Source organism: Eublepharis macularius, chromosome 1, assembly GCF_028583425.1.
Source record: "Eublepharis macularius isolate TG4126 chromosome 1, MPM_Emac_v1.0, whole genome shotgun sequence".
NCBI lineage: Eukaryota > Metazoa > Chordata > Lepidosauria > Squamata > Eublepharidae > Eublepharis > Eublepharis macularius.
The window spans coordinates 25,073,784-25,100,798 of record NC_072790.1 but is presented as its reverse complement, the minus strand read 5'-3'; the positions used below and the strand labels follow the sequence as shown (position 1 = coordinate 25,100,798).

Sequence of the window (27,015 nt, the reverse complement as noted above, 5' to 3'; positions counted from 1 at the left end):
GCAAGCGCACTGGTTTTACCTCGGGGCGTGAGCTGCGCAGGTGCAGTGAGTAGGCACCTTCTGCGCCTGCGCCTCGCTACAGCGGGACAGTTAACGGCAGCAACGGTCGCGGGGCCGACAAGCAAAAACAGACAATAAGGGAAGGAGGCGTTGTGGAGCACAGCGAGTCCCTTCTAGTTACTCGGGCATGCGCAGAGGAGTTGAGATAGGTTGGGAAGAGAGGTTGTTTGCGGGAGGTAAGAGTTGCTGTTGTCTCATGCAAAGAAAGGTAACGGAAAGAAGCCAGTGACTAGTGAGTAGGGGCCGCGGCTTAGTGGCAAAGCAAAAGATCCCAGGTTCAATTCCCGGCGTCCCTAGTTAACAGAAAATGTTTTAGGTAAGGTTGCCAATCTCCAGGTGGTGACTGGCGATCTCCCAGAAATACGACTGATCTCCAGGTTGCCCTGGAAGGTGAACTCTATGGTATTGCACTGCCCCCACAATATGTCACCACCACCAAAATCTCAAGGAATTTCTCTAACCATAGATGGCAACCCTAGCTGCTTGTAGGTGATGAGAAAAAACTTTGATTGGTGAGTCTAGAGAGCTGCTGCCAGTCAGACTACAAACCTTGATGGATCTAGTGAGCAGCCAGCTTCCAACTGGAATCTTGATAAACTCCCATGAATCTGTCAAGGTCCGTATCCTCTACTCAGACTGACAGCAGCTCTCCAGGGTCTTGGGCACGGGTCTTTCTGATTACATGATTCTTTAAACCAGGCCTGCCAAGGCGTCCTCCCCAGTTATGCTAAAAATTAAAGTTTTTAGACCTTTCTTTAATAGAAACTCCACGTAAAGTGTTTTATGGTGTTTCATTGTGGTGGAGAGTAGTGTCAAGTCATAGCTGACTTATGGCAACCCCTGGTGGGGGATTCAAGGCAAAACACTAACAGAGGTGGTTTGCCATTGCCTGGTCTCTCATCCAATTTCTAACCAATGCTGACCCTGCTTAGCTTCTGAGATCTTACAAGATCAGGCTTGCCTTTCCATCTAAAATGGATAAGAAAGATTTGAGTCGAGTGGCACCTTTAAAAACCAACAGGATTTCCAGGGTATAAATTTCAAAGATATCTGCCCAAAGAAGCTTTGACTCTTGAATGCTTATACCCTGGAAATCTTGTTGATCTTTAAGGTGCTACTAGATTCAAATTTTCTCTTTTACTGCAGACTAACTTGGCTACCCACCTGAAACTCTGTGTCTCTTCATAGAGATTTCCCTCTGGCTAGCAGTTTCTGCAGAAGCCTAGAGCTTAAGGAACAGAAGCACCCTGGTTTTTCTGCATAGGCCCTTGGACGGGCGATGTCATTGGTAACTATCAATAAGGCGCTTGGCTGACCTTCAGGTGGAGCCTGGAGATCTCCCGGAATTCAAACTGATCTCCAGACTACAGAGACCAATTCTCCTGGAGAACATGGCAGCTTTGGAGGGTGGATTTTATTGCATTTTATCCTACTGAGGTCCCACCCCTCCCCAAATCCTGCTGTCTACAGGCTTAACCCTGAAATTTCCAAGAATTTCCTAGTCTGGAATTAGCAACCTATGCTAGTTGAATCTGAACATCAGATATCTCAACTTGCAGAAAACTTGAATGTTTTAATCTAAGGAAGATGGATTAACCTTGTCCGCTGGTGATAGCCAAGGAAACCAAACAAAAACCTTATTTATTTCCCTGGAAAGGGAATATGAGAAAGGTTTTGATGTTAAAGATTAAAGACTCTACAGTAGTACCAGCAAGGAGACTTAGAAACAGTTTCAATTTAGAATATATTGTTTCAGAAAGAAGGAGAGAGAAAGAGAGTCAGAAACTGTCCATCTGCTGCATGAGAGTAGAGTTAATAAGGTAGTGGTGTTGGTCTGTACGGTCCAACTGGCACCTTACAGACCAACAAGATTTTCAGGGTATAAGCTTTTGAGAGTCAAAGCGCCCTTCATCAAATACATCCAATGAACAGAGCTCTAATTTTAGGTGGGTGGCCATGTTGGTCCTCTGTAGAACAGCAGGATTTGAGTCCAACTGTCAGTCACCATGCAGTCACCAACAGGATTTTCACCATATAAGCTTTCAAGAGTCAAAGGTCTCTATGTCAAAGAGAAGACAGCTTTGACTTCCAGAAGCTTATACCCTGAAACCTTGTAGGTTTCTAAGGGGGCACTGGACTCAAATCCTAGAGTTAATCAGTTCCCCTTAAGTTGGTAAGTTGGTTTGTTTTACAAAATTTATTCCCTGCTTTCCCTTGTAAGAGCCACCAATCCTAAGTATGCCCAAGGTTTAGTTAAATTTTGCTGGCACTACAAACATGCAGAGCTTGGTCTGTCCTTTAGCTTACCACTGCCTAAGAATGCTAAGTTCTCTAGAGCATGTGTAAGTGGTTTGATGTAGTGGTTAAAAGCGGTAGGACTCTAATCTGGAGAACCAGGTTTGATTCCCCCCTCCTCCTCCTCTTGAAGCCAGCTGGGTGACCTTGCATAAGTCACAACTTTTTCAGAGCTCTCTCAGCCCCACCCACCTCACAGGGTGATTGTTGTGAGGAGAATAACACACTTTGTAAACCTCTCTGAATGGATGTTAAGTTGTCCTGAAGGATGGCATGTATAAATTGAATGTTATGTTATTATGAGCCTGAAACCAGTCTCCTAATTGAAGGCAGACTATGCAAGAGAGAAAGCTGTCCCCAAGGCTTCTAAACCACTCCTTTATACTTCTCCAGCTTCCCCTTCTCTCTGGGGGTTCCAATGGCCTTAACTGGCTGCTTCTGGCTTTTTCCATATACAAGCAGGTTACAAGGGGATTGGCGGATTCATATGAAAAGGGACAGCCATGTTCATTGTACAACATATTTGAAAGAAATTCTCCATAGGCTTATAGTTAAGCTGTACCTTACATTTTTATTGTCCTTCCTGTAGGGTACTTGAGGTGTTCATGGCTCTTTCCCTCACACCAGTTCTCTGAAGAAAGTTAAACTGAAAGAGTATAAATGGGTGAAGGCAGAATGGGAAAGATACCTTGGGAATATTTTATTATTATACCCAGGGAAATCTGACCAGAATAAACTTGTGATATTGCTGGCTGATAGAAAGAGCTGGAATACATTACAAATGGCAAAATTCATCTCGGTTATAACAATTCTGTCAAAAATCCCCTGTTGCTACTGTAGTTAATGGATAGTCTGTTAGTTTATATTGGGTCTGATGTATTACTATAGGAATAACAAGTTATTGTTAACTTCTAAAGCTTATGATTTTAAATATCATTATTTTGTTTTAACAGATATTTTATGGATTTCAATTTGTATAGTGATTCATTGGATTGATTGTTTTTAATGTTGCTTACTAAGGCTTTGAGGCCATGCAGTAGAGTTGATGATGATGATGAATGGGTGAAGGCTGATGGTTTGACGGGATTTGAACCTACTTTTTAAAAAAAAAACTGTGAAGGGAGTAGAGCACTTGAACACCAAAATTGGTTAAAAGTTCATGGGTTTATTTCCAGTTCAGTCTCATTAGTGTGTTTGAAACTTGACTGTTTCTGCATTTGCGTGTGCATTTTGGTTCTTCAGACGTTATCAAGTGCCACCCGGGTTCTCTGATGCCTGCCAAAGGAAAAGGAGCTCTGAAGGCAAAGAGTTTTGAAGGTCAACCAGGACCTTCCAGCAAAAGGAGGGGACCAGATGGTAGAAGAACAAGAAAGAAACCAGAGAGAGAAGTAAGCAATGTGCTCTTCAAAGGAACAGCAGGGTAGTGTTTCAGGAAAAGGAGTAGCTTCACTGATGCAAATTGAGAGGAATTAACAGAAACTAACAGTAAAATCTTAAACAGAGTTACTCCAGTCTAAGCCCATTGATTTCAGTGGTCTTAGACTACAGTTATTCTTCTTAGGATTGTACTGCAAGTTTTTTAAAGAGTTTCTCACATGACTTATGAATATAGTCTGAAGCCTGGTTCATACAAACTAAATTTATCTGGGATGTGCCACTTCAAATGCCAGGTGGGGGAAATGGCATGCTTAAATGCTCTTTTGTATAAGATACACTCCCCACCCAGCGAACCAGATGTCAGGAGGGAGGGTTCTAGCCTAGTCTTTTACCAAACATGTTAATATTAAAAAATAGTGAAGCTTTGGGATCATGTAACCCCCCCCCCCCCCTGCAATGTAAAGTGGCACAATCAGATATGTCTCTGCCGTGATCTCAGTAGGTCACTTTAGGAAAGTGATTTACATCATCTCCTTATCTGTAATATGGGATTTGTTTGAATTTGAATTACTGGGATTACTCTTCTTGGGCAAGTTGTTCAAGCAGTTGTGCAATTGCTTGTGCAATTGTAGACTTTCCTGGATGACAGTATATGCATCCATTTCAACCAGACTTCTGGTTCAGTTTTGAAACTTAAACTTCTATTACCAGGAAAGGGAAGGAGTGTGACCATGTTGATTCTCCCAGATGTCTTAGTGACTTCTGGTACTCTTGGCGACAGTATTTTTCTTTTGGGATGGTTGTCTGAGATGGGTATTAGTGATACTGCCCCTCCAATGATACTGTGCCTTTCTGGTAAATATGTGCCAGAAAGTGGTCCTGGGAACCAGCTCCTCTGTTCCTTTTCCAGTTGCATTTTTTTAAAAATTATTTACTTCATTTATACCCTGCCTTTCACCCTCATGCAGACACAAAGTGGCTTACATCATTCTCTTCCATTTTATCCTCACAGCAACCATGTGAGGTAGGTTGAGTGTGTGTGACTGGCCCAAGGTCACTCAGACAACTTCCATGGCAGAGAAGGAATGTGGGATCCTCCAGAGTTCTGTCTTATTTCCCAGGCTATTTAACATTTACATGGAAGTTGCCTGGAACTTTGAAGTAACAAGTTACTAATGCAAAGAGGGCATGTGCCTCTGCTCCTTTTTATCTGATTCTCTGAGGTAGAGGTGAGAGCCAGTTTGGTGTAGTGGTTAAGAGAGGCAGGACTGTAATCCGGAGAACTGGGTTTGATTCCCCACTCTTCCGCTTGAAGCCAGCTGGGTGACCTTGGGTCAGTCACAGCTCTCTCAGAGCTCTCTCAGTCCCACCTACTTCACAGAGTGATTGTCGTGAGGATAATAATATAATACACTTTGTAGGCCATTCTGAGTGGGTGTTAAGTCGTCCTGAAGGGCTGGATATACATTGAATGTTACTATTATGATGTTATTATTAGTAGGCACTTGAAGGTGGTAATATGTTAAATGAGGGCCAGTCCCTGTAAAATTGAGGACCTGTTGATCAGTGGTGTAGTAGCTAAACAAGGACTAAGGCATCTGCCTGTCTTAAATGCAGTGCCATGGTGGTAACTGGAGTTGTTTATTGGAAACACATCTCACTACACTGCATGAACTTCACTGATCACCAGTTTTTCCAGGCACAACTCAGGGTCCTGGCTGTTACCTTTAAGGTACTAAATGGTCTGGGTGTGGAGTATCTGAAGGACTACCTGTTTCCATAAGAACCTGCCTCACTGTTACGTTCTAAAGGGAGGCACTGCACAATGAACCCTTGCCATCTGATGCAAGGAAGGGGAAGCCAGTAAGCAAAACCAGTTTGGTGTAGTGGTTAAGAGCGTATTTGGTATAGTGGTTAAGAGTGGCAGGACTCTAATATGGAGAACTGGGTTTGATTCCCCACACCTCCACTTGAAGCCAGTTTGGTGGCCTTGGGTCACAGCTTCTAGGAACTTTCTCAGCCTCACTCACCTCACAGGGTGCTTGTTGTGGGGATAATAACATACTTTGTAAACCGCTCTGAATGGGTGTTAAGTTGTCCTGAAGGGCGGTATATAAATCAAATGTTGTTGTTATTAAGGCCTATATATGGAACCCTCCTCCCAGCTTCTGTTCCCATTCTGTATCCTCTTTGATTTGTAAGTGCTGGGTAAAGATCGGTTTTTGTGTCAGGCATCTGGTGAGAAGACATGTTAATTTTTCCATTGTCCTAACTGTTTTGCTGTGGATTATTCTGTTGTGAAGTTACTTTCTATGACTTTTGTCTTCAAAAGACTTCAAAACTATTACTTTTGTCTTCAGTTGTATTTGCTTACTCACTACAGAGTTGCCTCATATCCAAATGCCGAAACATGTTGTAAGCTGAATTGGGAATGTGCTGTGTAAAGATATAAAAAGCAGCCTTCTAATAATTGAAAAATCTCTCATTTTCTGCCTATTTCTTTATAGCAAGATACACCGTCAGTAAGGAAGAAGCGGAAAACACAGCCTTCCGAAGGTATGAAACTGTTTTTGTTCACATAATGAGGGATTTCCCTTGTATCATGCTTTAAAGTAGCAAGGATTACCTCCACATTAATTAAATATATATTCTGTTAACAATTTTTTTCCCTCTGCCATACTGATCTCTGGATAATACTGTTATGCGCAGGTCATGGGCCTTGTGACCTCGAATGAGTGATCACCTGCTATTAACAGGCTATGGCTTCTTTTGCTCACCAGTTTACTGACTGCCAACTGCTTCGGGATCCATCGCTGTGCCTAAATTGGGAAACTGCAATGGTAAACAAGTGAAGAGGATTTTCTTTCTTTCTTTCTTTCTTTCTTTCTTTCTTTCTTTCTTTCTTTCTTTCTTTCTTTCTTTCTTTCTTTCTTTCTTTCTTTCTTTCTTTCTTTCTTTCTTTCTTTCTTTCTTTCTTTCTTTCTTTCTTTCTTTCTTTCTTTCAACCAACCCTTGTCTTTGGTATAGATAAAATGTAATTCAGTGGGACTGCAAAATTCCTCATAATTGCCACTATTGAAGAGCTTTTTAGTAGAGTTCACATCATTCACTACACTTTGGATATGTCTGGTTTTAAAGGCAGCAGAGGGGCGAAGATCTTCAAAGACTTAGAAGCCCAGCAGTTTCTGCAAAGCCATTCTTATTTGCACGTAACTCGATCATGCAATGCAATCACAGAATTGCATCTATGGGAAAATGTTGCTGGCAACCAACATTTCTGCCCATGTGAGAGTTCGGAAACCTGGCTACCCCAGGTCTCTGCTTGGTGAGGCTCTGCTTTTCATTACCAGCAAGTTATCCACTTCTCTCTGAGTAATTCCATTTCCACTTTTAAAGAATGTCTTCTACTGAAGGACTAGAAGGCTCTGCATCTTTGCCTCATCTCCCACTTTGCGTTCACCAGCTACAATAGGGATTAGCATACACACTTGTGCACTTTGGGGTTGAAGGGATCTACAGCTACCCTTCCTCTTCCTGCATGATTGAATTCGTCATGGTGTGGGTCGAAAGATAATAACAACAACATTTGATTTATATACCGTCCTTCAGGACAACAATTCCCTCTTAGAGCAGTTTGCAAAGTATGTTATTATCCCCACAACGATCCCCCTGTGAGGTGGGTGGGGCTGAGAGAGCTCCAGAGACCTGTGACTAGCCCAGGGTCATTCAGCTGGCTTCAAGTGGAGGAGTGGGGAATCAAACCCAGCTCTCCAGATTAGAGTCCCGTGCTCTTAATTACTACACCAAACTGGCTCTAGCCAGATGAAGCTACTGGCATTCAAATTATAAAGAAGTTTTAATAAAGTATTTAGAGCACACATATTCAGCAAACTGAACAAGATCAAAGAAAAGCACACAGGGTCTCCCAGCCCTGGTCTAACTTATCCCTAAAAATGGCTAAAGTCATGATCGTGGGTTTTTTTTTTTTTTTTTTGGAGTTATGCGGTTCAGAAGTCATCCATTACCTTGATTTCCTACGATGAGGTTCCACCCTTTATTTGGCTGCATGTGTTCAAGTGCACGGCTTCATGTTAAATGGACAGAGCAGATCTTACTAGAGTTTTGTCTCCAAGTCCAGAAGTTTTGTAACCTCTTGTCTTGCCCTCCCCTTGTGGGCCAGTCCATCCCTTCCTCTCCGAAAGGAAGAGACACAATTGAGCTTTACCTGAAGAAGGGATCGTTGACTCTTGAAAGCGTGTACCCAGAAAATCTTACTGGTCTCTAAGGTACCACTGGGTTCAGATCCTGCCAGTCAAGTTTTGCGTTCCTGAAGTGTTCTCTCTCACCTTGGTGCAACTCTCTGTTGAAGTGTTAGCTGGTAACTGTGTCTTTCTGCAAGAACCATCTGTATATTCATGGCACTGGATTGGCCTGTGCCCAGGAAGCTGCCTTTTTGCCCTGTAGCCTTCCAATTGCCAGCTGTTAACCTGTAGAAATGCACTTGGAGCATGTATAGAGCACAGACCAAATTACTTTCCCTTTTAAGTGAATCCTCAGGTATAGTATATTTCTCCACAGCATTGCTGTGCCTGCTGTATTTCCTCTGGCAGCAGCCATGAGTGTGTAGTAGGTTGCGTGTGCTGCAGGACAAGATGCCTGCTGGAGTCTTTTGCCTGGGCCTCAGGTGGTCTGTGCATGTTTCCAGGTTATGCTGATTCCTGCTTCATAAATCTTGAGATTATTATTATTATTTTGTAGTTGTAGCAACTACAAAATGTGTAGGTGTGGCTTGCCAAGATGCATTCGCTGGTGCTTCAGAGACCTTGATTAATGACGCTTTAAATGTTTTGGTCTCTGTGTAACTCAAACTATCTCCTTTTGATTGGAGAGGCAGAAGGAAGCAGAGCCTCATGGTCAGAGGATCAACTTTTAGCTTGGCTCTTTAGCCAAGCCCATGATTTTTGGTTGCCGTTGACCCCCTGGTATGTGCAGAGAACTTGGGGAACAGAGTGGTGTTTGCTGTAATATTGGTCCTCTGTAAAGAACCTCCCACAACCACAGTGCCTCATGGCCACCACCATCTCCCACAGAAGCATTAACAGGAAAAGAGAGAACCTGCTCTTCTTTTCTTGTACGGACAAATGAGCAGAGGGAAATAAGTGATTCGTCTCTTGTTCGGCTTTGATATTTTGCCCCCCCCCCCCCGCCAGCTTGTAATATCTGAACTGCAGAAGATCAAAAACAAGGAGATGAGGATATTGGTTACCATGTATAGTGACCACTTACCTGCTTGCCTGCACACGACAGTGTTGTCGGCTTGAAATCTTACTCTGGCATCTCTGCAAAGGAAAGAGGAAAAAACAATTAAAATCAATCCTTTAAATGGCCTATGGAATTTTTGGTCATTTCTAGAGGTTTATGAATATGTATCTGTGTAATTGTTGTACTTATTATACATTGATATCTATTCACTGTTTGGAAATATTGGAGGATTGTGTACAGGTAGAGCATATTAACTTATTTCTGTACTAGAACATATTGATATATTGTCGAAATATTTATTCACTTGGGGAATATGGGATATATTCACTTAATGCACTTGCCGCCTTATAAAGATACATGTATGAGAATACTAATATTTTTGTACAATTGATATTTCTCCAGTGTTTTGGGGGGAGGCCCCCATGTTTCCTGTCATGTGTTCTATAGCAGCAACATTGCTGGCTAGGCTGTACTATCAAGTTCTGTTAGCCTAGTGACAATATTCTCAGAAATTCTCTCGGTGTCTGTTGGCAGACGTATCTTCTCCAGTGAGAAAAGTTGTGGTGACTCCAGGTCAAAGAGCAAAATGGCAACTGCTTCCAGAGAGCTCTCGAGCGTACCTCGAATCCCTGATGCGTGGGTTAATACTGTAAGTGCCAAATGTATCTCCACCAATATTGCACTCCTTGTTCTTATGAGGTGTCACTTACCCTGAGAACTTTGTTGCTTTTGCAACATAAAACTATGTCTTGGAGCTTAAGGTGTGTTGCTTACAGAAGGGCTGCTTGTGATCCAGGGCTAGCGAAAAGAAATGGGACTAAAAAGATTTTTAAATGTATAGCTACTAGATGTGTACTCTAAGCAGTGAACATAAGAAAGGCCTTACTGGATCTGTCTAAGGTCCATGCGTACAATAGATAGCCAGATGGAAGGTAAGGTCCATGCGTACAATAGATAGCCAGATGGAAGGTCACAAACAGGATGCGAAGTCTTGCCTTGTTTATTCTGTCTAATAATCAAATGTGGTAGCTCATTTTTGTTACCCTAGTGAAGAGCCTTTGGCGGACATTTTTATAGAAGAATTCTTAAGTTAATGGCCTTGACCACATTTTGGCATTTACTAATATTGTGCCATTTTAATTAGAAATCATTATGGCATTTATTCATCTCATTTGCGTTGTATTTGGGGGCTAATAATGCCGGAATCTATCTTTTTTATTGGCCCACTAAATCATCAGCCTAGTTTGAAGACTAGTAATTAAATTTAAGCTAGACAAATTCTAGGTACAGAAATAGGCTCTCTTGAGTGCATTGTATTACATCTGCTGTTCAATGGAATCTCCTGGCAAACGTCATGTTATGTTCCTGGCTGTAGCAACAAATTCAAGGGATTTCTTTCAACTTGTGAGAAAGTAAAATCTCTATAATCTTTTCTTTTTTTCTAGATCTATTATTTATGAAAAACCCCAAAACCGAGGGGAAATTGAAAGGCACTTAAACCACCTCAAGGAAAGGTAATGAAATATAGGATAGCAAGAGAAATAAAGAGATGCAGGTGTTTGTGCCGTATTATCCTAAAATGATCATGAATGTAACTCCTATGAAGTTCAATGGGATTTACTGGCCAAGTAGTGTTAGAACTGTAATCTTTTGCAGAAGCTAAACACAGTGTCTTGATTAGAGAAAGTACCTGCTTCGTCATTCCTAGACTGAAGTTCAGTTTTAGCCTTAGTCAGCCCATTACTGACTTCACACACCACGTGTCTCCGAAAACATTTGACTCCAATGGAAGGGAAAGCTAGATAGTCAGCTTACTGATGGCACCTGACTCCAAATCTCCAGACCACCTTAGCTTGTAGTTTCCATGTAGATGTTGTTGCTTGGAAAACAAAAATAGAGCCTTGTGGAAATCTGTAGTATATCTCTCAAGGATCGACCAAACTGCTCCCATGCTTTTCTTTTGGCATTTCAGTTTTCATGTTGGATTCAGCACTGATGCTGGAGGTCAGTAGAATAGTGATGTTTAAGAGAGAGGCTTTACAACTCTTTAATTTGGACAACCAGCCTCTTGCAAGTTGATCTTGAACTGCACAACACAAATTTAGCAAAGTAACTACATTATTAGAGCATCAGACATATAAACTCTAAAAAAAGAACTTAAAACCAAGTCAAACCTGCTGTAAAGACTAATCCTAAGCGCTCTTACTCCTAACTGTGGGGTTTGCTTTCTCTATTCTCTCTTGTCACCTTATGACGAGCACTTGCCCCTTCAGTACCCTGTCTCCAGTCTTATATTTTTCTAAATTCTTCTCCGATTGGTGTTGTTCCTCCCTCCCCAAAGAAGCCTGTCACTCTAGTCTTAACATACCATTCTCTATACCGCACAAACACATATAAGCAAAGAAGGCGGTCAGTATGCAGCCAGGTGGCCGTTGTCCTTATACCATCCTGAGCTTCCATGTTGCCACCAATTTGCTGAGGAAGAAGATGAGGCTGAAAGAATAAGAATTCTTTTTAATTTATACGTGTATTTAGTTTAACTGTATTTAGAAACTTTAGACCATAGAAGAGTTCAGTGGTTAAGCAGAATGGAAGTCATCTTGGAGAACCAGGTTCAAATCCCCACTCCACCATGAAAGCTCACTGGGTGACCTTGGACCAGTCACATACTCTCAGCCTAACCAGGGTTATTGTGAGGCTAAATGGAGGAGATGAAAATTATGTAAGCCACCTTAGGTCCCCATTGGAAAGAATGGTGGGGTATAAATAAAGTACAATTACATTTTTAAAGTTAAGTTGTTACCTTTAGGAAGTTATGGTGGTGTTAAACTGAATTCTTTCAGGGACAGCCTGTTTAAATACAAATCATTTTGCACTGCTTCTCACAGATGCTGAACTTGATCTTTGCACATTTCCACGGGAAATGGACTTACACAGTTGTGGGGCACTTTTAGGGCCTTCTGTGGCACATGTGAAGTCCTCAATTTGGTGCACAGATTGGGTCCGCTTTTGAATGCTACAATAGAAAAGTTGGGGCTGAAGTCTTATGAATTGTTGAGGTCTTTAATCATCAATTGCACTTTTGTAGTATAGTAACTATTGCTAAATCGTTTGCCCTGAGCTTGGTATAATATTAATCCGTTGGATAAATTCAGATATTATCCTATTACTGTTATGACACAGTAGTAATATTTTAAAAAATCTTTTTGATCAAGGCTTTTGAAACGCTTTGAGAGTCTTAGAGTCCCTGTGGAGAAGCAAGGTAGCCTGAAGAATATGAAGAAGCTTCAGGCGGAGGAAGAAGAGAAGATTGCAGTGATTGAAAGGGGACTGGCAGAACTAGAGGTGAGGAAGGAAGGGAGAGGTATATTTTGAGCCTTGAAATGGTGCATCCTCTGAGAGTGCATATAGATAATAAAAGACCGTCCATGAAAAGATGAGGCTTTAAGCTTCAGGTAATTTTATCAGGTGTCGCACCCAAATAATTGAATGTGGATGATTTTTTCTAATACAGTCTCCAAAGCAAGAGAGCGCAAAACTGGAGCAAGAAGTCAGGTCAGACAGTTTTCCGAACAGAAAACCTAACAGAATGTCAATTTGAAACAATATCGGGGAATCACCAAATTGTCCCTTCGTTCCCACTTTTTACCTTTCTGATCAACTTCCCTTACAGCTTACCTTTCTTAAGGCAGGTCATGGCTAAAAGTATAATGCAGACAGTAAAACAGGAACTATGGGATTGGAGAGCAATGAAGTGAGACAATGTATTACATACAGCAAGCGACATCATAGAGTTGGATTGCAAAATGCAACTACTACGTTCGTAATTCTCTACCAGATGTTAGCTACAGCCTTATTCACTTCAAATGCCCTCCAGACTGATTCTGTTTAATATGTGCTGCAGGTTCCCATAGGAGCATGCATTTTAAAATTTTTGTATATTTCCACTTTTCTGACATGGAACTGAAATTGGTGTCCATGTAGTTCCTATGTTGTTTCCCACTCGTGCGCTGGACAGACCCTGGCTTAGAGCCAGACTAGATAACGTGGGCTTTTAGAGTTGGGTCTAAACTAGATGTCTTTTTTTTAAGGAGTTGAGTCCAGGTTGCCTGGCCCCAACTTGGCTTCCTCACAGCCACAGCTACCTAGTTCCCCAGCAAGCACCCTTTCAGAATTGGCAGAGGTGCTCTTGGACGTGTTGCTGGAGTCACTTTGACTGATTGTTCTGGGTGACTTCAACATCTATGCCAAATGTTCCACCTCAGGGCCAGCCCAGAATTTCATCGCTTCCTTGGTAGCTCTGGGCCTCTCTCAAATAGTGACAGGACCCACACATGAAAGAAGCACCTTGGACAATTTTTCACACTTTTGAGGGAAGGTCATCTTTTGGGACTGGAGACTCAGCTTGAGCCATGGTCGAACCATTACCTACTGAAAACAAAGGATAAATATGGCCTTGACATCCCACAAAAAGGGAGGACCTGTCAAAATGGTCCACCCACAAAGGCTCATGTATCCTTCTGGATTCCAAATGCATGTTCTGTTGAAACTGCAGTGGTAGCTTGGAACAGTAAACTTGAAGCCATTGACAAGATTGCTCCTCATCGACCTCTCCTGCCCTTGCAGCTGAAGCCAGCCCTGTAGTATAGCACAGAGTTCAGTGATCTGAAGAGGGCTGGAAGATGTTTAGAAAGACACTGCAGGAAAACTTGTGCTGAATCTGATGAAGCATGCTACAGCGCCCCTATGAAGCGGTGGTGACAACAGCACGCTATTTCTCTTCAACCATTGCATCAGCTGGTTCACAACTATCCCTGTTGTTTAAGGAATCTTGATACCATATTTATATGGTGCTAATATATGTTTTAAATGAATGATATGTATTATTTATATTGTTAATTGTCATTCCAGGAGGAAATAGACAAAGCTGTGGAAGAAGCACATCTTAGAGACAGGAATATTGCAAGTCTTCAGAACAAAGTGCAGACATTAAAATGTGAGCTGGCAGAAGAAGAAGAAAAAATGAGTCAGGTACATGAAAGACAGATAGTGTTCACAGTCAGGAGAAAGGATTTGTGTGGTCTGCATGGCTTCACGAAGAAATACATTGGCAAGTTGCCATTGTTTTTCATATTTGCAAATTTGGGAAGATAAACAAAAGTTATTATGATTTTGAGCAATCTAAGACTGAATTTGAGACCAAATTATATACAAATGATGAACATGTTATTGTCAAAATGTGCAAACTCTTGTTGAAATTTGTGACAGGAAGTGAAAATATCTATGATTAAATGGGCATAAAGTTTTGGATATGATATATGAATGGAACAGTGGGAAAACGTGGTTGAAGGGTTGAAATTTACATTTAACTCTAGTCTTAAAGAGAACATTTATAAGATTATGTATTGTTGGTATATGACTCCAGAGAAATTGGCCAAAATGTATAAAGGAAAATGGAACTTTATTTTTATATATGACAACAGTGTCGAGATTATTATATGTGCAAAAGTGGAAGAGCCTGATAGTGGCTACAATAGAGAAATGGTTGTTGAAGTTGCTGGAGTTCGCAGCGATGGTTAAACTTATTTCATTAATTAGAGAAAAGACAATAAGTTTATTATTGATTGGAGATCCTTTATAGACTGTTTGCATGAAACAGAATTATTTGATGATTTGTGAGTTTGATGAATAAGAAATTTGGACAATAGAAAAAAGAGGTTTTCTTCATAAACAGAGTAAGAGAGAACTTTGTAATTACATTTTTTGCAGAGAACATCAGAAGCCTCTTTTTAGTTTTTATAGTTTTTCTCTCTCTTTGATTTGTTATTTCTCTGTCTCTTTCTCTGTCTTCTACTACTACTTTTAGGACTAACCAACTTTACTGTAGCACAGGGCTGGCCAAACTTGCTTAATATAAGAGCCACATAGAATAAATGTCAGATGTTTGAGAGCTGCAAGACATGATGCATTAAAGTGACTTCAGATGAAGAGGCAGGTTTGGGGCAGTGTCTTGAAAGTGACATCAGAAAAAGGGGTGGAGTTTTGCTGCAATATACTGGAAGTGACATCATCAGAAGGGGTGGAGCTTGGGAAGAGCCATCACTTGACCTTTGACGTGGAAGTGACAACACAAAAGTGATGTCATATCCTTGCTAGGCTTCACCCCTGAAGTCCCCAGGTATTTTCTGAGTCAGACCTGGCAACCCCAATGTTTTTATTGAAAATGTGAAAGACATGGAAAGAAAGAAGGAAGGAAGGAAAAAAGGAAAAGGGAGGGAAAGACATGGAAAGAAAGAAGGAAAAGGGAGAAAAACTAAAATAAAATAAAATGTATGGCCATGGCGATACTTGGAGACTTCCAGGAGCCACACAATATGTCTAGAAGAGCCACAGGTTGGCCACCCCTGCTGTAGCGTAAGCTTTCAAGAACTACAGTTCTCTTTGTCACATGCAGACTAACACGGCTAACTCCTCTGGATCTATTACTACTACTACTACTACTACTACTACTACTACTACTACTACTACTTCTGTTCCACTGCAATCGTTCCTTCAGAATAAGGAAATAGGGAAGGGGATTGGGTAGAGTTTTGCTTCTGGTCGGATTATGTTTATTTTTGTTTTTCTTACTTTATAGCTCTTTGTGAAAGAAAGTAAGGATGTTCTTGCTCTTCCTAAACTTCCAAAAGAGAGTCTAAATGCACCTGTTCTTCAGGTAAGCAGTTAGGGCACTGGATTTCTGAGATTGAAGGTTTCTGGGCAGAAATGCAATAATACCTCCTGAACTATTTCATCCATGTCAGTCTGTGGAATTCAGGTTACTCTGATTTCATCTCCCACCCCTTGCTGCAAGAACTTCAAGGTCTCTTGAGTCAAAAGGGTCTTTACTGAAAGATTATATTCAAAGTACAGGTGTCCATAATAAATCCAAAGGCAAGAAAGCTTTTGGCTGATCACAAAGCTTTGTTGCAATATATCAAAACCCTCCTTGCTAATCCGCCCCCCCCCCCAGTAGTCTAGAGGAAGCAGAGGCTTGGGAATGCGGAAGTGAGGCTCCTCCAAGGTCTGTGGCCAGCCATGCTAGATAAGGCCGTCCTGGGAACACAGCTGTCTCCGTGAACCTGCAGACAAACAAGACTGGAAAAGACAGCAGTTAGAAAACAATATGGCAGTACTGTGGATAGCAGGCCTGACAATCCAGATGCCACGGCCTTCTTTACTTGATGGTGGGAATTGTTTTGATTCTCACATGAAAATTCTTTATCTTACTCCCTACTTTCCCTACTTTTTTACATTTTGTAGGATGTGATATTGAAGATCCAAAACCAAGAAGGTGTTCTTAGTGAGTTGAACTATATTCAGCAGACAAAGGAGATGAAGGCTATGTTGGATTCTCTTGAACAAGCCTATGAAAATATATATGAATATGAAGTGAGTCAGTACATGCATTAGCCAGTTGCTCTTAAAAGTCTCCACTGTTTGCAAGATGTTCTTTTTGTGTTTTCTTTCAAGACCTGGATAAGGAACAAAGGATGGTTAAATATTGTTTGTTCATAAAACAAAGAAGAGTCATATTTAGTTGGGGGAAATGTAGCATTTTCCTAGATTGTTTTGAGACCAGCAGTTTCATTCATCTTTGTTTGATAAGAGATGTAGTGGTCATTAGAGATGCCACCTCAGTACTGTGGGGTATCAATACTGATTGTGTAATATGTACTTGATGCAATTATTCAAGGAGGAAAGGAGAAAAAAGACATTTATGTTTTTGGATGCAGAGAGAGCTTCTGATAATGTCTTGGAGATGTTTGATAAAAGTATTACAAAATATGAACTGTTGGACTGAATTTTTAAATTGGATGCAAAGTAGCTGTATTGATCACTCAGCAAACTAAAATTCTAGTAAATGGTTCTGTTATGACCCTTACTTTCTCTTGGGTAGATGTTTCTTTTAATCTTTCCCTTAACACTCTCTGGGTAGTTTGCTGCCACCAGGAATATTATATTCCAAGATATTTTATTTAAGTTTTCCTTTTGGTAACGTGCCTCCTTCGTAGTTCTATGTGGCCCTGAGGATAGGAATGGGATAAAGCAATGACAGCTACTCTGGGATATAACAAAACAAAATAAACTTTTATTTTTTCAAGAAGCGTATCGGTTTCATAAAAGTAGTTCTCGATTCTTAAAGTTACTTCATTTAAACTAATTCACACAGATCTCTTCTAAGGCTTCACACACAGTTAGCCTCTTTCTCTAGGCTCTATATTTCTCTCACGGAAATGCTTAAACTCCTCAGGCAGCACACAGCTAGCCTGCTTTCCTCTGACTGCTATTCACAGAAATATGAAACCTGCTCAAGCAGCACACAGCTGGCCTCTCTTTCCCTGACTGAGTGTCCTTTCACAAACATGCTCAGTTCAGGTTCCTCACAGGTTATATTTCTCTCATAAATACTTCAATGTACTCAGGCAGCACACAGCTAGCCTGCTCTCTGCCCTGTCAGTCTCAGACTGCATTCACTCCGCCCACACTCTCAGTCATCAACCAATCACATCACTCACTCTTCCCTCTCTCACCCCCACTCTTCACCTATCTCACACCAAGCATTTAAAGATACATGCACACATTTACTTGAAATCATTACAGATTCCGTAATGGAGAAAATAGAAATAGCAAAAGGAACTCAACAGGGGTGTCCAATATCTCCAATACCAACTGTGTTTAGAATCTATATGAAATCGCTAGGTGAGGCCCCCCCCCCCCCCCCCGCCACCCCCAGTTCTTGATTTCACTGTTGCTGGTTAAACAACTCTGTTTAATTGAGCATTCAAGAGCTGCTGTCTTGCAGTGCTTGGAAACCAATTGTGAATGAAAAGTTTAACTTGATTAGAGCCAAGATGAAAGTGATGCTAGAACGCAAGGTCCCAGTTCCCATCTCCAGTTGAGTAGTAGGTCAAGTCAAAAGAGTTTATTGTCTGTAGCCATACGCCGTCACAATTCACCAAACATTGACTAATTAACAATTAAGTCCCTTATCACAGTTTATATAGGTTACTAAAATTAATTAAAACAATACAGAATGCCAAACTATCCCAGGAGTCACGAAACAGCCTCATTCAGTACCACCTTAGATCTTATCTTTTTGGCTGCGAGTGCAAACTGAGAGACTATAGGACACATGACTATCAGTGTCAGATAACAAAAACACAATCTTCTCGATTTCAAAGTATGTGTTTGTCACAAATAGGATTCTAGCCAAAAATTTAGCTCTGGGTGCACCATATAATGGACAATAAAGTAGGTCGTAGGAAAGGTTCTCCACTGTAGGTAATCCACAAATGCAGGTGCGATGTTCCATAGGGGTGTGAGAATAATGCCCTGCCAAAAGAGCTGTCTGCATCATCTGGAAGCGCAGAGCAGTGAAAGACACTCTTGAGGTTGTAACGAGAAATACTGGCTAGGTAGGGAGATCCTGAATGGTCAAATTTGATTAGTTTATATCAAGGAGCTGCCTTAGATTTTGATATTGATAGCCGATCCATCACTGCGTCTGACTTATAGATCCACTCCTTAAGTGGGAGGTTGTTGGCCGAGACCCCTAACAGGTCATCCGGGATAGTATACCTTTGGCAAATGGTGGATAGAAAGCCAGGCCGTGTGGGGTCTTTGGATAGTAAGTAATTTACTGATTGGCAACTTAAGGAATCAGAACTGGAAAATTTGATCCTTTTCCAGTATTTTAAAACTGCAAGGTATACCCACGCCCTAAGGGAGGGGAGTCCTGTTTTGGCCCTCATCAGGGCATCTTAAGAATTGGTTTTGGATTACCTAAATGCTGGTTAGAATGTCTTTTTGGTTTGGTCCCAATTGATCTAATATTTGTTCTAACTCTGTTTTAGGTTTTTTTCTGGATTTCTGTTAGGCATATTTAAGAGGTCATATGAGAACCATGGTTCATCTATGGTCTTCCTGTGCAGTCCCACATGGGACTGCGCATGTGCAGGCCTGCCGAATTTGGAGATTTCCAAAGCTCAAGAACACCAGGGGGCACCCTTGCCTCTCAGTGCGCATGCGCGGCCGCTTTTCCTGCCAAAAACGGCTCTAAAGAGGTGGAGCGCCCCCAACATACCCTCAGTTTCTCTTTTGCCACCAATAGTAGAGGTTTTCCAGCTCTTCTCATCGTCGTGATGTCGGAAACAGCTCTCTTCAAGCGATGCGAAACCTGCGATTGAAAAATGACGAGGTCAGATGGCTGTGCAAACACTGCTGCGCCTTTACTTCTAAGGCTAGAGCAGAATGGGCGGGTTGTCTACAAGCCTCCCTTTGGAAATGCACTATGGCAGCCATGGATTTACTGGCTACGGCACCACTAGCTGCCTCGTCCGGTTCTACTCCCCGACCTGGCCCTGAATTGACGGGTTCGAAGACTCCACGTTCCTGTCACTCGCTGAGCCACTTGGAACCGAGACCCACAGAGCCACTTACCACCTTGGTGCGAAGCTTATCGGAACCAACTATCTCTGATCGGAGACTTTCAGTTCTGAAGACTTGGAATTGACCACCCTTGACCTCAGCTGCAGCTCTGGCCTCACCTCAAGCCTCTTCTCAGAGTCGAACACCTTCGGTTCCGAGGACTACACTGACTTCTCAACTGACCACATCTCAGGAAACTCCTTCTTCGGTTCCGAAGCTCTCGGATCCACTCCTGACATCGAGTACAGCGGGATCCAACCTGGAGAAGAAACGAAAGAAGCGGAAACATTCAGCAAAACATGATAAAGCCGTGCTGGAAAGTATGCTGTCCGCTTTTTTTCGGTTCCGACAGGTACAGTCTGTTCTGATCCTCCAGTGAAAAGACATAGACAGTCAGGAGACCATTCCTCATCTCGGAGCCCCCCTCAGAGAACAAACCAGGATGAGAACGTAATTTTGGTTGAGAAACCTCCCACCCCATCAGGGTGACCTAGGTCAACCTCTCGCTAATCGTGGTCACCTGTTCCATCTGGGAGCCACCGAGGCCGTTCCAGTCAACAGCACAGCCCCTGCTTATACAGAAGCCAGTCGAGAGACAAACTCTTCAGTGATGATCCAGTTTTCTCCCACCGTTGTAGAGAGAGCCCTTTTCCGGATTGCCATACAAGAGAGAGTCTAGATCTCCTTCTATGCAGGCTTATTTGTATGATGAAGCGAGGCAGACCCCGCTCCCATCTAACGTGGAACTTGCAAGGAGTGCCCGCGCTCGGTACAGTGCCTCCCCTCTATCAGTCTCCTGATAGAGAAATTGGCCCTGCTAAAGAGGCATCGCCCACTGACGACTTTAGGGTATATAATGAACTACTCCAACACATGGCCAAGGCGCTGGAGATAGAGGTGTCGACTACGGACACAAAGTTCACTGACAAAATCTTACAACACATTTATTCAGGCTCTACTTCCACAGTTGCCTTTCCCTTGATAGACGGCTTTGTAGACCTCTGAAAGGGATTGAACTTGAAGCCTGCATCTCCCCAGACAGGGCTGCTGGTCCCAGATTGAGCAGATGTTGCCCATCAGTATGCTAGAGATGAGAGCGATCTACCTAGCTCTCATACAGTTCAGAGAACGATTGGCTTCCTCTCATGTTCTTATTTGCACGGACAATGTGGCTGCGAAAGCCTATATCAACAGATTGGGGGGCTCCAAATCCTCCTGTCTACAGAAGGAGGTGAACAGAATCATCAGTTGGGCGGAGAACAACCTTCTGTCTCTCCAAGCAGAGCACATCAGGGGAGTTCACAATGTACAAGCAGACTGTCTGAGTCGGGAATCTCTACACCCGGTGGTATGGTCTCTCAACAGAGAGATGTTCATACTACTTTCAGCCCACTTTGGCACACCAATGGTAGATCTGTTCGCATCGCTTCAAAATCACCAAGTCCCAAGGTATCTCACAGGTACTTCCATCCAGCAGCGGAGGGCACAGATGCCATGACATTGCAATGGCCCGAGGGCCTCCTTTATGCATTCCCTCCTCTGCCAGTGCTTCCAAAACTTCTACGAAGGATTCAGGATCAAGGGGCAACAATAATTCTGGTAGCCCCTTACTGGCCCAGAAGACCCTGGTTCTCAACTCTACTCCTACTGTTGGTTCTTCCTCCTCTTCACTTACCAGTGCTGCCAGATCTACTACAACAGGGGCCAATATGGCACCCTCACCCAGAGTGGTGGTCTTTGACAGGTTGGAAATTGACCGAAGATCTCTTCTTCAAGTAGGAAAGCCTTCATCCGCTGGGGTAAGCGTAAGAAAATAGGTCCTATATCTCCATCTCTAAGTGACGTACTGGATTTCCTGCAGGAGGGTCTGGACAGAGGTTTGAAACCGGCTACTCTGGAAAAAGCAGATCGCAGTGATTAACACGATAGTTCCTAGGATTGAAGACGACTCTAGCGGCGCACCCTCATGTTAGGAAGTTTCTTCAGGGAACTACTTTACTCAGCCCACCAACGGTGCATCGTTTCCCTACCTGGCGGCTACTTGTGGTCCTGTCAGCATTCACCAGAACCCCATTTGAACCGATACGGGACATTCCTATCAGATGGCTAAAAATAAAGACAATATTCCTTGTTGCTATTACCTCAGCACAGAGAATCTCAGAGTTGAGTGCCCTTTCCATATGTTCACATTTGTGCATATTCCACAAAGATAAAGTAGTTTTGAGAATGGATCCGACCTTCTTACCCAAAGCTTACTCAAGGTTTCATCGGACACAGGACATTAATCTCCCTTCATTCTGTCCGGATCCTAAACACCCAAGGGAATGAGATTGGCACAATTTGGATGTGCGCAGGACTCTCAAAACATATATTATCAGAACAGAGGATATACGCAAAACGAACTCACTATTCATTAATATCTCTCCACCTAAACTAGGGCAGCATATGTATTCAACCTCCATTGCCTATGGCATCAAGACCTGCATCAGGGCTCTCAAGATGGAGATTCCGGACAGAATTACAGCTCATTCCACCAGGTGTGCGGCTACTAATACAGCCTTGAGGAGAAATGCCTTGGTAGAGGAGATCTGTAGAGCAGCCACCTCGTCCTCAGTTTCTATGTTTATCACACACTATCAACTACATACGTACTCGTCGGCAGATGCAGCGTTTAGTAGAAGAGTTTTGCAGCATGTCGTAGAGGACTAAGATCTTATCCCACCCAGATCATAGGGGGACTGCTTTGGGAACACCCAGGATGTCCTCCGACTCAGAGGGAGAACGGACCTTTGGACACTCACTGTGAAGGGTCCTTCTCCTCTGAGGTAAGGAGGACATCCTGCCCTTCTGAGTTCTTCGTCCTCCAGCTGTTTCTTATCCTGTCTCTAACTCTTCTTCTACCGCTGACTTACTGATCCTAGCTATTGGGGTATCTGTTATAATTGTTATATTTAAGACAGTGTTCCAGTTTGTTACAGTTATAACAGTTCTTTGCTTGAAAGTTTTTTGTCTTAGTGCTATAGGATAGTATTGTGATTGAGATCCTCACTGCTGAGGGGAAACACCTGAACTAAGCAGAGAGGGGGTGTTCCCACAGGAAGAGGAAAAAAGATCAACTTTCCTGCCTCCTCGATTGGACAGTGGGACACACCAAGGATGTCCTCCTTACCTCAGAGGAGAAGGACCCTTCATGGTGAGTGTCCAAAGATCCGTTCTAGGAGGCTGGTGAGGGGGTGGCATTTTGGAAGCAAAGTGCGCCTAACTTGCAGGAGATCTACTCCTACCTGCCCTCTGAAGATCACTCTATCAGGGACTTCGAGGGGTCATGTCATGGTCCCCCAAAGAAGGTTGTTGACCATCCCAGCCACCCCACTTGTCTGTTTCTATTGCAGAAAATCCAGATTCCCACACAGTAAACATATGAATTGTGGAAGCAATGCACTTCCACTTACCGTCCACATCTTGGGCAGCCCAACAGAACCAAACCAAAGCTACCCAAAAGCCCAGTACCCCTAGAACTGGCTGGCCAGCCAGTCCCCACTATTCCTTATAATGGGAACTTTAAAAAATTATTTTCTCAGGGGCACTTACACACACATCCCCGGTACAGCCAAATAGAACAAATGCTCCAGAAACCCCCAAAGCAGGCTGGCCAGCCAGGGCCACTTTCCCTTGTTCCAAGCAACTTTTCAAACAGCTAGGAAAGTGCTGCTTTCAAGCTTCCTGCCTTTTTTTACCAGATGGGAGAGGGGAGGAGGTGGTTGTAGTGAGTCACTCACTCCTCTCCCCTTCCCCTCTGCTAAGAAAGAGCTGGAAGCTTGCGTTTTGCAGAACTTTGCTAGCTGTTTGCAAATGCAAACAGGCCAGCAAAGTGTTCCCAGTAAACCCGAAGCAACCCTAATCGCTGGCCCCAGTTCAGGAATCTTCCCAAATCGGGCCAGATTCGGTACTTCGGTAAATACCAAATCGGTATTTAACCCAAATCGGAATCCTGAAGCGCACATCCCTACAGTTCACTATAACCTTGTGAAGGATATTAACCCACAGGTTATTGGTATATTACCAAGACCAAAAACTGTAAAAAAAACAATGGGAGCTAAATGCAATAAGCTCTAATCCCTCCTCCCCCAACCAAAAATCACGATGATAACAATGATATGTTACAACCATAAGACCAGAAGCGCAGTTCTTGAGGGTTAGGCTCAGTTAATTCAGACAAACTGGAATTTTGCTGTTCTTTTGAGGCGATGGTGGGTAGATCCTCTTCCTCTTTTGCAATGTTTTATCAATATGCATTGATATCTCAATGTTACTGTCTCGTAAAAGGGCTGCATCTGATCCCTGATCCGTTGCAAAACAGAAGTTGTCTTGGATTTTTACTTGAAGCTTGGCGTAGTTGGTCCATTTATAGCTTACCTGTGTTTTTCTTAAAGCTTCCATTGTTGATTTAAGTTCTCTTCTTTTGTTTAAGACTGCAGAAAGCAAGGCTGTAATGATTTCAAGTAAATGTGTGCATGTGTCTTTAAATGCTTGGTGTGAGATAGGTGAAGAGTGGGGGAGAGAGAGGGATGAGTGAGTGATATGATTGGCTCATGACTGAGAGTGTGGGCGCAGTGAATGCAGTTTGAGACTGAGAGTGGAGAGCAAAATAGTCAGTCAGAAGAAAGCAGGCTAGCTGTGTGCTGCCTGAATATGTTGAAATATTTATGAGAGAAATATAACATGTGTGGAACCTGAACTGAGCATGTTTGTGAAAGGACGCTCAGTCAGGGAAAGAGAGGCCAGCTGTGTGCTGCCTGAGCAGGTTTAATATTTCTGTGAATAATAGAGAAGAAAGCAGGTTAGCTGTGTGGTGCCTGAGTAGTTTTAAGCATTTCTGTGAGAGAAATGTTGAGTCAGAAGAAAGCAGGCTAGCTGTGTGCTGCCTGAGTAACTTTAAGCACGTCTGTGAGAGAAATATTGAGTCAGAGAAAGAGGCTAACTGTGTGTGAAGCCTTAGAAGAGATCTGTGTGAATTAGTTTAAATGAAGTAACTTTAAGAACTGAGAACTACTTTTATGAAACCGATACACTTCTTGAAAAAATAAAAGTTTATTTTGTTTTTGTTATATCCCAGAGTGGCTGTCATTGCTATATCCCATTCCTATCCTCAGGGCCACATAGAACCACGAAGGAGCCTGATGCTTAGGCTCGTTACCAAAGGGAAAATTTAAATAAAATATCTTGGAATATAATATTCCTGGTGGCAGCAAACTACCCAGAGGGTGTTAAGGGAAAAATAAAAGGAAAAATCTGCCCTAGAGAAAATAAAAGGTTGGAACAAAGGCAATAAGGACTACAATGAGAGCTCCATCAGAAGAGCACAATCCTTTGTTTTTAGCCATTTCTAGAATTTTTTGCAAGCTTTCCAGTCCAGAAAAGTAGCTAGTACATCTCTAGGTTTTTCCCCCTTTTGCTTGGTTTTGTGACCCTACACAATATGCTTTTAAAATTAAAGGAGCGACTCCATTTTCCAGTTGCAGGGCTCTTGCTAACCAGGAAGCTAGAAAGATACTTAAATCTTCTTTTGATGTTCGTTGTTCTTAGAATCCTCTGAATTTGAGGTTCATTTGTCTCACTGTTAATTCAAAGTTAAGAATTGTCTTGAAGATGAGTTTTCTTGTTGGAATTCACAAATCTCAGTTTGAACTATTGCACCGATTTCTGAGTTGCTTTGTTCAAGGTTATTTTGAATTCAGTGAATTGATTGACTATTGGTTGAAGAAGGCTTGCCATTTTTCCTAAGATATTTTGTTCCATGTTTGTTAATAATAAGATACGGGCTGGATCTGGGGAAGAGAGTGGAGTTGTTCCTACCTTAATATCTTCATCCACCACTTTGGGCCTTTCATTTTGTTCTTTCTCTGTCATTGCTGGTGTTTGAGAAAATGGGAAGAACTGCAATTTTTTAGAGTTTTTTGAAAGTTGCTTTTCTTCTCAGTGTCCTGTTTGCCCATATAATTTTGCAAATTTGTTTGTTATGGAGATATTATTTGAGGTATAGGATGAGGGAGTATTGGAGCTCTCACTTTTTGCATCCATCTTCCCTTGTGCTGATGCCACGTCCCTCGCCCCCATAATATGAACGATTTGAGGTTCTGGAGAGCCATTGTCAGTCTGAGTAGACAATACTGACCTTGATGGGTCAATGGCTTCCCTGTGAAAGAGAGGTGTTATTATTTCCATTTGTGACCAAAGGTGTAGCCAACGGGTGCTTTGAATGCAGGTTAGCTTCTTGAGGAAATAGGAGAAGTTGGAAGTACTTTTTTCCAAGTTATTTGGTTCAAAGCTCCGCTCTTTCTGGACAAGGTGGAACACAATGTTGACTTACGCTTTTATAACTTCCAGCTTCATTACTGTAGTTACTTCATGTGGGGGCTGTCTATGAAGATGTTGCTGAGATTTCTGAATATGAAAGATGTCTTGAACATCTGTTCTTGTAGGAGAATCTTTGTCTTTCTTGTCCCTCAGTAGGCAGCAACTTTATTGGGATTGGTGGTTCATAAAGAACAATGTTGGGCCCTGATTAAAGGATGTCTCCTGGACCATTTCCACTAAAATACTACAGCTTGTGTGCCCTACTATACATTTGCTTTTTCTGCATTGTTTAGTTTTGAGGAATTTCACTGGGAATTGGCATGCGCTCTCACGTGAGAATCTGATTCTTCAACTCCTTACATTCTCATCTTTTCACCCTCTCTAGACCCAAAACCAAGAAGGCAGTAGCTCTTCCGGAACAGGCCTCCTAAACAAAGTAGCTCATCCCAGACAAAGAAGATGAATACTGCCTATTGAAGAACAGACATAAAGATGCATCCCATTTTCATCTTACAAGAATGCATAAAAGAGAGGCTTGGAATGAACCATTTTTTTCTCTTCAATCCCTGATGCTCTTACATTCTGCATTCCTCAATTTCCCAATATATTTGGGACTCTGACATGTCTAACCAACCAGCCTCTGTACAAAAGCAGGTCTTCTGCTTGTCATAACACCTGATCTCACCTGATGCTGGTTTCTATTGTAGAAATTGATATAATATTTTGAATCAATACATAACGTGCTGTTATATTGATGCAAAGAAGGCAACAGTCTTTCTTCCCATGGAGGGGCTATATTTATATTGGACTGAACTTTTGTCTTTTGTAACTCTTTTTCCAGAGAACTAAATAAAACTGTTTAAATACAGTAGTATTGATCAGTGGGCTTAGACCAGGATAACTCTTCTCAGGATTGCAGTGTGAGTAGCCCATCCTAACAAACTTGTTCCTCAAACTATCTTAGAGTCCATGTTGTGGTGCAAATCATGTGGCAGCTGAAGTTCTTGTACTGATCCGATGCTGCCCTGTCAACACTGGGGCATAATCCTGACCCTGCTATAGGCACAGGAACTCCGTTCCCTATGTAACATTTCCTATGGTGATCAACCTACTTTTACTGCTTTGTAGGTAACTTGCATAAGTTTAATTACTGAAAATAAAGGATTTTTTGGTTTTCTTCCATGTCGGCCTTTC

The 27,015-nt window shown here is 42.3% G+C and overlaps 1 protein-coding gene across 1 annotated transcript; it reads left to right on the top strand.

Annotated features, from left to right (window-relative positions):
- Positions 1-74: 74 nt before the first annotated feature.
- CENPQ (centromere protein Q) lies at positions 75-26,525 on the top strand. Its single transcript, XM_055001169.1, has 10 exons — positions 75-236; positions 3,598-3,743; positions 6,240-6,288; positions 9,529-9,643; positions 10,440-10,508; positions 12,210-12,339; positions 13,906-14,025; positions 15,632-15,709; positions 16,297-16,425; positions 26,207-26,525. Exons 1-10 carry the CDS (start codon positions 188-190, stop codon positions 26,282-26,284), a joined length of 963 nt encoding a protein of 320 aa, XP_054857144.1. The 5' UTR covers positions 75-187; the 3' UTR covers positions 26,285-26,525.
- The last annotated feature ends 490 nt before the right edge of the window (positions 26,526-27,015 follow it).